A 13,967-nucleotide genomic window follows, 5' to 3' on the forward strand; every position below is an offset into this window, starting at 1 on the left:
ACTTTTGTGCAGCGCCGGCTGGGACCAGCGGCACCACCCCGGTGAGGACGCGCACATTCTCTGAGCAAGTGGAGGAGAGGAAGCAGCGGGAGGGCGAGGAGGAAGAGGCCGCCCCACCCCCTCCCATGCGCGAGGGAGAGCCGCCACGCCGCAGGGGACGGGGCCGGGGTCGTGGACGCGGGCGGCGCCCCCTCAGCTTTCAACGCGGCGGTGCCATGCGCGGAGCCAGGAGCGGCAGGGCTGCCGCCGAGCTTCAGGCGTCGCGGAGGCAGCTACGTGAGTTTCTTCATAGATCTTTTTCTCTTTCTTTTTCTTATTTATCGATATGGTGGGTACATTAAAGACCTGTACGAGACTTATACAGGTGCACGCGTAAACATTCATACACAGCATCCACAAGATATTGTGCAGACGTAACGAAGTAAAAAACATTACTCCATTTTATGGCCTGTCGAATAACGGTGTTGACCAACAGAAACAAATGCATTGCATAGTTACATATTGTAGATGAATAAGAAGAAATAGCATACTAACATAAGAGCCAAATCACAAAACACTCTAAATATTAAAAAAAAATTGACAGAAAATTTAAGAAAGAGTAAGTAAAAAACCAGAGACAATGCTCGTCGTTCGTGTTGTTTTTCAAAAATTGACAGCCCTGCGAAGTGGACACAATGATGACACTGTGCAGCTAAGTTAATGATGCTTGCAAATGACTCAAAGATTGAACTATTTACCAGCGACTGAGGTAGGTGGTTTGGCTCTTCAATTGCGCGAGAATGTAAAAAGCTTTTAAACATGTTATTATTACTTTGAATCTGCTTAACTACTTTATCACGATTAGTTCACCTCGAACGTGCCCGGACTACTGGTTGTAGGGGGCAAACCTCGTGTAATGTGAAGAGTGCCGCATTTATAGCGTACGAATCTAGCAGGACTGCTATTTGAGCCGCTAAACGAATTTCGGCAATGATTCGTTGGGGTATGTTGCTTGAATCGCATCGCCGATTTGCACGTTTCCAGGGCAGTCTCTCGATTTCCACCCAGTTGCGCTGTAAAAGTGTTGCGGTGTTTCCTGCCACGATTCTAGCGGTAGCTTATTAGCAGACGTGGACGCAACAGACGCCCGTCTTGGTGAAGGCCGCCCTCCAGTTCGATAGTCCACAGAAGCTTTGGCAGCCGGAAGTTTGGACGTCGTAACGACGGCGACACCCGCGTCCGCTCGTCTTTTTTGCCGGAACTTTTGCGGTTGACGGCCAGGATCGCGGTGTCCGACAGAACAATGCGCCTGCTCCTACGACGTAAGTCGTTGCCACTTTGGGATCGTACTCTACGCACAGGCGATGAGGACACCAGACGTAGCGGTGGAAGACGGGTTCCAGATATGGTGGTTGTGATAAGCGTTCTGTTTGACAAGAGCGCCCTGCTCCTCCGTTTCAGCTCGAGGAGTGCCACCACCCGCGCCACCCGAGGAGACGCCCGAGGAGCCGCCGGCACCCGAACAGGCCTCCCGCACGGGCGGCGTGAACCGGCGGACAAGCGTGCTCTTCCGGAAGAATCGGGTGTCCATGGGGAGGGCGCCGGCCGGCCGCGGGGGGCGCCCGGGAAGACCCTCTCGCCGGGCAAGCCTGGACGTGGCCGCTGAACCAAACGCCGACGCCTTCGCCCCGGCAGAGCCGCCCCCGCAGCCGCCGGCAACCCCAGGTGAGTGTGGGTCCTGGGCCTCGCGAGCACGAGTGGTGAGCCTCACGATCGTGGCTGCGGACCTCTCGGGGCTCGGCCAGCCGCCACTGTAGAGGCAGGTTTGCGCATCTGCGCTCGAATGCGTCGTATTCCCTCGTAACCGCTTACGGCGTGAGAACTTACCGGCACCACCCGTCGGGTATCCCTGGCATACTTTCGACCAGCACATGCGTAAACTCGTATCCATACGAATAAACTCGTGGACTGAATGTTTTGCAGTATTTGCGAGACTAAATCTATGCACTGTCTTAGAAAAACAGTCACTTATAGCTGATGTTTTGTGTTTTCAAATAAATTCGACAAACTCCGAAAAACGCCCGCCGGTGAAATTTTTTGTTGATTCGGATTTTTACGATAAACTCCAGATGTCAATGTACGGTATTTACACGATTGTAAAAGTTGACTGGAATGTAAGTCAACCCCACCCCCCCCCCCCCCCCCCTGCACGTATTGCACATCAGCAAAAAAAAACTTTAGAAAATTTTACTGCGAACACATGAGAATGGCAAAGTATCTGTTTCGAAAGCCCAGCCTCCAACACATGATGTATGCCTTCTGGCGTGCTTTGGCTCCACATACGCACGCGAGGTGCGAGAGATGCCTTGGCGTTACCAAAACTAGGAAGTTCACGCTTGGGGCGGGACAACTGAAGCTGCTCCCTGTCATTCTCACTCCGTCCGCTACTAGACTAAGATTTGTTTGCACTGGTGATGTCAGCTTCGTCGTCATCTCTGCTACGTTCTCGAAGCACGTCGTCAACGCCGTCCAACGAAATCTTGCACTTCGCTAATTAGAGCATCAACTACATCCTCCACGCTTGCTCGGCAATCGCGTTGCACGGCACGGGTAGAGATCAATTTTGCACTTTTGCGGCATGCGTTGCAAGCCTGACCTCCATCTCTGGGAGGCATCCCCACCTATACAGAGTTCGGCCTGCGGAAGCCTCTTCGTTTGCTGTCACAGTTTTAGATCGCGCGTCATTGCAGACTCCGCTGGAGCATCACCCGCTCCGACGGGTCAAACTTGCATCCAACAGCGCAGTTGTTGGTTGCTTCTGGGTGAAGAATGGCCATAAACGAGCACCGAAAACCTAAACTGCCCAGATCACGCGTGTCAATTCAAAAATACTTAGCGCCCAAGCATGATCTTGACACTTTATCAAACGACGTACGACTGTGAATCGTGCAAAAAACTGTGAAGAGAAGTTGCAGGAAGTGAGCCGTGAGGCTGTTCCAGCGGCCTCCGGAGTGGCTCTTGCAAGAAGTGGCGCCACCCCCGGGAGCTGGGTGCACCGTGCGCTGTTCACTGCCGTACATTCCGGTTAATTTGCAAATCACTATCACTACTTATTCTCGTTCGCGCAAATAAAATACATAAAAAATTTAAAAAAAGGCTCGAGGTACACCTAAGCACTTCTTATGAGTTGTAAATGTAAAAGCATGCATGCCGCTCTTCCGCTCTCTTATTCCGTCTGCAGTGTACTTGCGTTGACGGTCAAGCGCGTGCTCTAGCTCTCCTCGGCATCCTCACCTTATCCGTGGAGCGGTGGAGCCACTGCCTCGCGGACACGCAGCACCATGGGGTGGCAGTTGTTGAAAGTGACGTGCAGCGGCCAGTGGGAGCCTCGTTCCTTGAAACTATGACACGCGCCAGCCAGTGGGACCGAAGCCGAAATCCATCAGCTTCACTCCGCTCCTTTGGGATCGGGAAAACTAGGTGCCGTTTAGCTAGGCTTTTGACATGGTTTCAAAGCTGGGAGCTGGCTTCACTTGGAGAAAGGAGTTTCGTTTGGCACGGCTTCAAAGCTGATGACGTCGGGTAGCTTTTCATGATGATGCTTTCTGTCCTATTTTTAAAGCATTAAAGTTAAAGCAATAAAAAATTGTAAAATGAGTGCACAGAATAATGCAATGCTACAGGTACCGCCGGCTGTACTTGTAACAATCTGAGGTGTTCTTGATATTGGGATTGTTTCGTTTTTGTCAACAATGCAATGCTCTGGTTTGATTATAAGTCACCCCCCCCCCCCCTCTTCAGATTTTCAGAAATTGAAAAATGGGTTGACCTACATTCCTGTAAATACAATACCAATGCCAGGGGGGAAAAAAAATATGGTATTTTAAGTTTGGTCCTGAGAAAGTGTCACCCCAGTTTTCTTTCAAATCTCGGACAATTCACAAAAGGGATCTTACCTCTTACCGTAGAATGCCGCGCACCTGCCCATTTCACCACTAAGCGCCCATACCCAAACTCGTAAGATCCGAGAAAATATGCACAGCACATTGATTTGTAAAATTGATGACCGGACAAGCGCCCATCCCCCATTTTTTCGCAATTATCTCTAAATTTTGAGTGGGCGCTTCCCCGGTATTTTACGGCACCTCGTGCACTCATTTTGGGACAATGGGTCGTTGTGCTTTGGGGTTATAGCAAAGGCCACCATTCCGGTTTCCATATTGGGCCATACTATTTTTTTTTTCTTTTTAGGGGAAGGAAGAGTTATGTTTTTGTAACATTGAAAGCTACAAATCATAGAGATTGCATAGAGGGGGGAAGAGGGGGTGGGCAGTTGAAGCTCCTATATTACACTCTTTACCACTGCACCCCGTGCAGTCGAGGAGTAGGTTAACGGATAGGATGGGATAAATACCAGCTTCCCAGCAACTACCTTCGGGAGTTTATTGATTGTAAGATATTGACGTTTATCGAAGCAGCACTCGTTTGCAAATTTTGTGTATTGGGACAAATTAGTATTGCCAATGGAAATGGCGTTAACGCAAAATCCAGCCGAAGAAATGTGAATTGATACAAACGTCGTTCTCTTGAATCAAGCATACTATATTATATATTTTTATTTTTGCGAAATATAAAACACTGCAAAATTAAACTTTGAATTTTAGAGAATTGTTAATCTTACAAAAACAAGATTGAACTCTGAATTTTTGGTAAAAAAGAAGCTCTGAAAAAAACCCTCCGAATTAACGAAAAATAAACTCAGAAAACACGAAATCCTACTTATAACATGTCCGAATTATTTAAAAAGAAGCTGCCATTGAACCTATACTTTTTTTTTAACTAATTATTAACTAATTCCTTTCCCTCCCCACAACAGAATGAAATGACCTGCTGCTGGGTTACATGGCACATATCAGCAACCTTGGTCTTCTTAGAATGCTCTGTCTATCATTGTCACGTAATCGACATCATACTGTCTTGCGCTGGCTGCAGCTTGGCTCATATTGAAAGGTGCCAACTACAAAAGTGTTTTAGCACAATAAAAAACGAAAATCCCGTGTTTTCTCGACGCAAAATGTCCAGAGTTACGTGTATTTTAAGAGAGGATAACCAGCAAAACAGGGCAAAGATTAGTACAAGAAACGAAAGCACGAAAAGAAGAACTGCGTTAGGAGCAACAACCTATCGTAATTGTCCGATTCTAGCGCACCCCCCAGCTCTTTCGCGCACCCAGATTTTGCGCCCAAGAACAACAGTTCTAATGTGCTCCCAATTTCGGTTTTGTGTCTAATTCTAACGCGCAGGCATACATTGGTTACATTTTTCTCCCAAAAAATGTGCACGTCGGAGTCGAGCGAGGAGGGTACGCGACGAGAGGCATAAGATGGGCTTTCTAGCTAATCGCTCCGCACAACATTAAACACTGCACTGATTAAACGTGGCTAGAAGGCCCTCGGGTGTAAGCTAAGGTCTTGCTCGTCCCCTTTCCCGGACAGTGGCGAAGAAGCGAGGCCGCTCGGCCAGCCTGGCCTCCTCCTCCGGCCTGGGCCTGCCCCCTCCCCCCGCCAGCAGCTTCCCCCCCGCAAGCCCACTCCCGCAGACGGACAGCTTCAAGGTCTACCGCTCTTCCAGAAGTGAGTCCCAACTCCCGCACTCGCACCCGATGCTTCACGGGCCTTTTTCCGTTTGCCCTCGTCCCCATCCTCATCGTTTACCCAACATTGCTTTCAAAAGAAAAAAAATTGAGCAGCGTACAGTCGCAGCAACGGCTGCGACATGTCACGGCAACCCCGACCATATGACACAATTTCTGTTCAAGAAACGTAGGAGAGACGAAACGAGGATTGACAGTCGTGGTAAAAGTGAACGCCTCCCGGTTGTGCTGCGAGGGCGAAGGAATTTTTTGCGATTCGAGGCGGTGACGCCCATGTGGAAGAGGTCCGTAGATCTTCTCCCTTTTTCGTTTGACCCCGGCCCCATGGTTCGCACACACGAGTTTTTGCCTCATCAGTGTGAAGCATTAATTTGTCACCACGCCACGCCATGAATGCTGTTTTATAACAGCATTAATGGCATGGTGTTATAGTGGCATTGGTGGTAGCTTTTCATGATGGCATTACTGTATTTACTCGAGTAATAGCCGCACTGTTTATGAGGAAAACCTGAGGGTTCGCTTTTCCGCAGAGCATGCGGCTTGCCTATTACCGCGATTGTCAGCGTGATTATAGTGGTTTACAGGACAGAGATAACGTCTTCGCGCAAAGATACCAACTGTGAAGATTGCATTTGTATGGTGAATCGTGTTCGCTATGTTATTTTTGCGCAATGCAATGATTGGCTGTATATGTGCTCTGCGGTAAAGCAGACGCAAGGTGCGGCTATTACTTGAGTAAATAGTGTGGCTATTACTCGAGTAAATGCGGTATATTGTTTCATAATGGCATTCATAGTTTCATGACGTTATTAATAGTTGTATTTTAGGGGCGAAGCTCCTTAGGGTCTAGCCTTGTCCGTCTGTCCGTCCAGCCGGCGTCCGTGCTCACATAGAAAAAATGTTTGCGCAGTCGACAGGATTCGAACCTGTGCGGGGAGACCCCAATGAATTTCCAGTCCATTGCCTTAACTACTCGGCAACGAATGTGGTACGAGTAGGGGCTCTGAGATGATATGGTAGCTCAAGAGCTGGGGTTTCTGTCATGGATGAAACGTTGCATGTAGCCGCTGGCGCTGTGGTCAAATGCGTATATAATCGCGTTAAACTTTGCATGCATTGGCTCAACGTTTATAGACGAGAGGACGCTGCGGTCAAATGCTCAAATGTGTATATAACCACGTTCCATACCACACATTCCCTTTCTGACATGAAACGTTGACTTAAGCGGTGGAGACGCGTTCCCACGGCTTCTAGCGGATCCGAGCTGATCCGCTAGAAGAACCACTGACTCTGCATTTCACTGACCATAAAGCAGTAATATTGAAGTCGAAACGGCAACTCGGATCTCAGCACTACCTACGGGCAATAAAAAAATCAGCACCATCAGCGCTACCTATAAACAATAAAATCAGTATCATCAGCACCACCGGAGCTTTGCCCCAATCAACATCATTCATCACGTGGAGATGCAGTCATTTTTCTAATGACATTATAGTGGTGTTTCATAATTAAATTATTGGCATTGCTTCGTAACTGCACCAGTGGCATCGCAGTTCGTAGCTCACGAGGCTTCCGACGGCTATTGCGTTGCAGACGAGCAGGCTTCGGATTCGGATCGGGAGTCGTCGAGCGGGTCTTCGGCCTCGGCATCGAGCAGCCATCCCTCTTCGGATGGACCGGAGGCCACGGACCCCGACGACGACGACGATAGCCACGCGCCGGGTAAGTCTCGCGGAACCCCGTCGCCAGAGCTGGGTTTATCGAAAGCTCGAAGCCTTCTTTATTGCGTGTTTCCAGTGGCTCTGCCTGTGTACCCACCACTGAGTCTAAGTATTGGTCCATTCCGTTTCCAAGGCAGGCTCAGAGGGATACTAGACTCCCCCGAAACAATAAAAACAAAACAAACTAGATCTTCGTGTTTAGCCAACATACAGTCGGTCTGCCTTTGAGATGTGGTGACACCGGCGCCTGCCGTACACGAGAAATTTAGCCAATACGGCGACACTGGTAGCCTGGGGTCTTTAACGTGCATTGTGCAGTAGCGATGCACTCTTGCATGCCGGTAGGATGCTCATCCAGACAGAAATGGGTAGGGTTTGGAGATTAAGGGGGGACATGGGTCTTCGGAGCCAAAAACTTCCTAAAACTGCATTCTTCTGAAAATGGCGATGGCTGTTGTTCTTCTGAATCTACCAGGCTTATAATTTCGTGAAGGAATATTTGAGCTATAAATCAATTTATAATTTCTATATGGGCTGTATGTGCATTGAAGTTGACTCTAAAACATTGTTTTCACAAAACACAATTTTTGGACTCATTGAAAATTTACAGGAGGGATATCTCGGCATCTAGAGCAGATAGAAATATAATCTTTCTTGAAATGTGTTGCTAAATGTGTAAAGCATACAATGTTGAGAGCAGATTTTTTAATACAAGTCTAGAAAAATTTCTATTTGATCTTTTCCTATATTACTTGTTAGATATGCATTGAGCACTGAAATTCAATGTGTGGTAAAATCCCTAATAATGAGTTTATCTTAAAAGTGCTTCCAACATTGTATTCTCTACACTTTGTAGTATCTAGCCATGTGTTAAAAAGAATATTTTGTTGAGCAGTTTTTTTTTCTATCGTTTTTCCAAACAAAGGTAGGCAAGTTTTAATTATTTTGAGGACAATGCTACTGACCGAGAAAATGACCAGATATATGAAAAAAGCACAAAAAGCTGAACAAGCTTGTGCAGTTTCATTAAGTTTGGTCATAAAATAAGAAAAAAAGGTCCAAGACCAGTGTTCTCCCTTAAACCCAGGGCTCTGCAGCGTGAGCGTTTGCTTCACGCACTGGTGCATTGACTCGACACACTGCCACTGATCCGCCCAATTCTCACAAAAGGTAATTTTAAAGGATGGAACACATGTAAAAACAAAAGCTTTCGCCGATGAAAAATGATTTTTTCACGTAGGTAGCGAGACATAATTTTTAGTATTGCAACATGCTTCATTTCGTGCGTATATCTTAAGACGACGTGCTTATACAAAAGCATGATTCGAAAAGTGGTTTCTGATATTGTCTAAATATGTTCATAACTGAACTCTACAAGCTCTAAGCATTCTAAGAAGTCCAAGATTAGATTGATACGCGCGCAATTTCCCAGTTAGAAACGGGATCAAAAATAGCAACACGCCGGGCCCTCTGGAAATGGGTGCAGACACCAGTAGCACCATCAAATGGGCAAAAACTATAGTCGGTGAGAGGTTGAAAGTAAATTGGAAGCTCCTCCCACCTCTTTCCAACTTAGCGGAGTGGACGCTGAAGAGGAGGCGACCTTCTCTCCCACGTTCACTCTGCCAAAGAGGAGAGAGGGGGGAGGACCTTCCAATTTACTCTTAAAGGTCAACTCCGCTTAATTTCAAAAATTTTGAGATAGTGGCAGATTTTGCTTTTTGAAGCACTCAAAAACAATTCCCAATCCCTTGTTTCGCGAAAAATAAAATATTTTTCGTGTAATTTTACTCTAGCCAAGATCACAAACCGAAACCGAAACAGTGGCGAAGCCAGACAACATTGTATATTCGGCATCACTAAGCATGTACACCCACGTGATATACAAGGGGAAGAAGGAGCTCCCCTCTTATCAGGATCCTCCTTTGTGCCTCCTGGATTAGCACAGGCGTCGCTATTCACATCCCAGAAGATTATAGAAGATTAACCTGTCACTCAAAATTCTTACAAAAGCAGCTTCCCTCTCCTCCTTTTACTTGATGTTCAAAAGTATGCGATGTAACACAAGCTGCGCTCAACGAGGCGATCGGCTTATCAGTAGTATCAATAGTCGAGCGCCGGGCCGGCCGAGCGCGTCACTCACGTCTTTCACGGCGCTGGCGCCACCCGTGCTCTCCCCGGGAAAGAAAACAAAATTGAAAAAAAAAAAAAGAAGCTGTACATGTTTGATGACGTCGCGGACGTGCCGGGAGAAGGAATTTGGAGGAAGCGGAAATGCAGCCGGGCAGTGTTGTCTGGCCCGCACGTCTCATCCAAAACCAGCGGATTCGTGCTTGTCAAACTTTGACAGCGATTTTAATGAACTTCTAGGCGGAATTCCGTCGTAATATTTGCCATGGGGGTTTTGTAGATGATAACAAAGAGAACTGTATAGTTTTGCACTACTGGAAAAGAAGCGGAGTTGCCCTTTAACCTTTCGTCGACTATGTTTGCGAACGATGGCTTCTTGCGCGGACAGGGTGGCGGGGGTTCAATGGCGGAAAAATTTCCCAATCCGTGCGATTCGTGTTGGGAAAGGGATCCCTCGAAATTGGCCGTCGCGCATGCAAAGGATCCACCCAAATGCAATGCTTGCAGCTGGCTCAATATACCAATACTTAGGGATTCTGGAGTGCAAAGTTAGAAGAGAATACTGGAATTTGTTTATAAAAAAGCAGCGTCTGGGCGTAAAAACAGACGGGATGTTCCCGCACTCTGCCGTATTCGTGCGCTTTGTCCCGGCTATGAGACGATCGGTCCTCAGCATATTTGAATGTTTGGCTGCATCGACGACGCCTTCATTCTATCCGATTTCACGTTCGGAAGCCGCCGATTCCGTCGCCGCGACGCTATTCCCGACACAGAGTTTGGTTCTCCGGTAAATGTCCTGTGGCTCTAGAAGTGGGGGGGGGGGGGGGGGGAGCGCATGCTCGGCGGTGGGTGTCCTGGATCGGGGTGTCTGGTGTCCGGAATGCAGGCTGGTCTCAGGCGAACGGTTGGGAGGAGCCCCTCATCCCCTTGGAACCCCTGGACCTGGTGTGGGCCAAGTGCCGGGGATACCCGTGGTACCCAGCCCTGGTCAGTGTCCCGAGCATGCTGCACGATCCCCGGCCCGGTGGGGGTGTTGGTCGGGTAGACTTGCGGTGGCTGGAACGCGTGCCCAACCCGCGTGTATACCGCATCCTCGTTTTCGGTCCCTGAAGTTTGTCCTGATGCAGCAGGCAGCGTGGTCCTGAAGCATAGCGTGGTTGGCAGACGCCCGTTCAGCCGCAGGTTTCTCTCTGGCTCGATGGCTTGCGGATGCTTCAGTAGACGGGAGTAGGGACGCCGCGGTGGCAACGCCCACATTGGGTCGTGTTTTTTTTTTTTGCCTGTGACTCGTTCGGTTGACGGTTGATATCGCGACGTTTAAAGTGGCAACGTGTCGCATCGCGAGATCGGTGTCTGCGACAAGACACGTTGCCAGTCCGACACCGCTTTCAACGTGCAAGCGGGACAGGACAGTAAACGCAGGAGGTGAAGGTGCTTTCCAGGCACCTTAGTAGGTAAGAGCAATCACGAAAACTTGGCTGTCTTCTTAAGTGGCTAGCGTGCGTTTCTGGAGAACATTGTGCTTGCGAATTCCTCCCAGAAGCCCTCTAGGATTACTCTAATTTAGTTGCAGTTAGTGTTTAAAAATGTGTGAATTATGGGAATGCGAACAAGTCCCATTTCCACTCCCCTTTCGTGTCTGGGGCCCAGTGCCTCTTTTCGTGCCAGAATTAAAAATTTATTTCTCTTTCGCCTATGCTTGGGAACGACTTTCTGGGGTAGCTTACGAGTTTTTCTTAGCACTTAAGCAATTTAAGTGCGCAGGTATATCCTTGAGTAGTATGTGTCAAAATGTTGGAAGAGGTGTAAAGTTAGCCAATGTTTTACGATTCCTGGAATGCCAACTGGAATTCCCTGCGAGCCAAAGGAACAAACCAGCGCTACCCTCAAGTGGTTGTTTCTTCCGCAGGCAGGCGAATTGTAAGGTGTGGCACGATATTCTCAGTCTACAATTGCATCCTATTTCTCTCGCTGGGTACAAAGCCGAGTTTTACGATTGGCTACCTGCAGTTACGTCAAAATATTTGGGCAGAAATGATAACAACTTCCTGCCTTGTGGGGTACCACCTGTGGGGAGCAGCATCAAGCAGATGGTTTTTTCTTGGTTACCTCTCTCTGCTTTGAAAAAAAACATTTTTTCGGCTTAATTTTTTTTTTCTGAAACCCTTATTTACGAAGTTTAAGTATGATAAATACACTACCTAAAGACATTTTGTGAAAAGTTTTAATGCACTCTGTTCATTGGTTTATTTTTAAATATTTTTATGCTTCAGTAGCGCTCAAAATCTCCTTGTAGAGAGGACAAAAAAAAAAAAAAGATTGAGGTACACCTAAGCATTCCTTATGAGTTGTGAATGCGAAAGCATGCAAGCCGCTCGTCCGCTCCCTTTTTCGTCTGCTGCATACTTTTTGTCGCCGGTCGGCGCGTGTGCTCCCCTGGTGACCTTGGACACTCCGCGCTGATGGAGACTCAGCGCCATAGAGTGAGCAGTCCTGGAAACTGACGAGCGCAGCGGCCAATGGGAGCCCCGTCGACGTGCGCCAGCCAATGGAACCGAAAGAAACTATCTGCCGTTTTCGCGCTTCAGACTGATGACGTCAGCTCGCTCCATGAGACAGTTAATGCTTTCACATTAAAAAAGTTGGAAGCGCCCGAATTTCAGTGCCCCCTTTGGGGTCATAGGATGGAACGGCTAGCCAAGAGGTAAAACGGCCATTAGTATACCTTTTGTACGTTATATTACATGCCAGTCTTGAAGGTGACCTGTTGCCAGGACACTACCGTTCTCGATTCTTTGCTAACTTCGTTGTCGGCTACAAGTTGGGGGAAAGCTGTGTCGTGAGAAGATAGGGTTCTGATGGGAATCCCCAACTGCTTTTTCTTGAAAAACAGGGAGAAAGAGGGATGGATATAAAAAGGTGAGGCTCAAATTAATTTAGAAAGAAGGAAAAGGGTAGGCGGTTAGGATAAATGGGACCGGGATTAGGGCAAAAAAGCCAGTCTGTTGGCGAGGCCGTTGGATTAGATAGGGTCGAGTCTATAGCTCCGGATTGTCGGACGACGGTAGACAGTTCCAATCATAAAGAGCTTGTCCAGAAGGGTATGACAAGCATCCGAGTACTTTGAGCAGTACGGAGCCGGTACATGTTGCGAGATCGTCTCGTACTACCTCCGGGCGGGCAGGATGCAGTTCAACGACTGGTTGCTTGCAGCCACGTTCAGAGTTAGCCGTGCCACGAGGTTTCATTCGGGAACATCCGACCGTTCGTCGACCGTCACAAAAGCGATATAGTCCGGTCCATTTCACATTACTGCCTCTAATCAGTATGCCTCGTCAGCCGCAGGTGCTTTGTCCTCAGTGTCAACTTTGCGCACTCCCTTCATCAACGTCTTCGTAGTCATCGGAACCAACTCGTGCCAAAACACTTTCTTTGCGTATGCGTACTGCCTCGCGCACGGGGCTCCTCTCTACGTCGTCCGATGCTCGTGGACCGGTTTAAAGGCGACACCCGTCTGCACGCGTCTTTTGTCGGCGCAATTCCACACTCTGCGTCGACATCTTTGTGCTACGTCGTCGAGGTCAGCATAGTTTCCAGAGTACTGCAGACCCAAACCGCCCCGCGAGGGCACGTGGTTTGGTCTTGCGTCTCGTTTGCCCATGCTGTCGTGCAAAGAAGGCACCAAACGGAGCCACACAGTCACGCGAGGGGCTTTTGACAGCGTTTGTAGCACTACAGAAGCGACACCCGTCGCAGGCTAAGAAAGACAGGACTGGCTCGTCCACAAAGTCCTCCGTGCTTTCCACTTTAGGAGAGTGAATACTGAGGAGGTGGCGAGTCTCTCCCTTTCCTCCTCTCTAGCATTCACCCTGCTAGAGGGAAAAGAGAGGAGGCTCTGTGGGAGAAGCTTATGCTGTCCTTCCCAACCTGCAATGGGTCACAGCCTTGGCGACGTGGCAACGAGAAGGTCGGCGCCGGGCGCGGTTACCCGCGTCGGACGTCTAACTGAAGGTAGGTGCCCCCTCGGACGCAGATCATCAACCCCCAGATGCCGCGAGGGGGCTTCACCCAGAACGGGGTCCCGATCCCGGTGCCCCCGGAGGAAGTCCTGGGCCTCAGGAGCAACTACCAGGAGCCCGTCTATCTCGTGCTGTTTTTTTGACACCAAGAGAACCTGGTGAGAAAATCCCTGGCCGTGGGATGCCGTGCGACGTCGCACACGCATTCTGCTCGTCCCCGAGTTTATTGGATACAATAGAGACGTAATCGTCGCGAGAGTAGAAGAAAACAAGAATATAATTCTCCCGCTACTTCTCAACAGTTTCCAGCAATGATTGTTCAAGAATCTGTCAAGTGGCCGTAGCTCGTGAACCTAGCTGTCCTTGACGAGTTGTGGCATAAAATAGTTGCCGAGAAATAGCCCACCCAAAATCGAAAGCAAGTCGGGCGAAAATATGGAGGGGCCGACTCTCGGTGTGCGATCA

The 13,967-nt window shown here is 48.7% G+C and overlaps 1 protein-coding gene across 2 annotated transcripts in view; it reads left to right on the forward strand.

Moving 5' to 3' along the window:
• Positions 1-13,642, forward strand: part of LOC8039067 (bromodomain-containing protein 1) — a gene marked incomplete at its 3' end in the record, with an annotated part of 60,802 nt that extends 47,160 nt beyond the window's left edge. For both annotated transcript variants that reach the window (XM_042286673.1, XM_042286672.1), the window contains 6 exon segments: positions 13-276; positions 1,441-1,704; positions 5,475-5,612; positions 7,226-7,354; positions 10,370-10,470; positions 13,517-13,642. In XM_042286673.1, the coding sequence (XP_042142607.1) occupies positions 13-276; positions 1,441-1,704; positions 5,475-5,612; positions 7,226-7,354; positions 10,370-10,470; positions 13,517-13,642 (1,022 nt within the window).
• Between the last annotated feature and the right edge of the window lie 325 nt (positions 13,643-13,967).

Source organism: Ixodes scapularis, unplaced genomic scaffold (assembly GCF_016920785.2).
Source record: "Ixodes scapularis isolate PalLabHiFi unplaced genomic scaffold, ASM1692078v2 PGA_scaffold8__174_contigs__length_109621045, whole genome shotgun sequence".
Taxonomy (NCBI): domain Eukaryota; kingdom Metazoa; phylum Arthropoda; class Arachnida; order Ixodida; family Ixodidae; genus Ixodes; species Ixodes scapularis.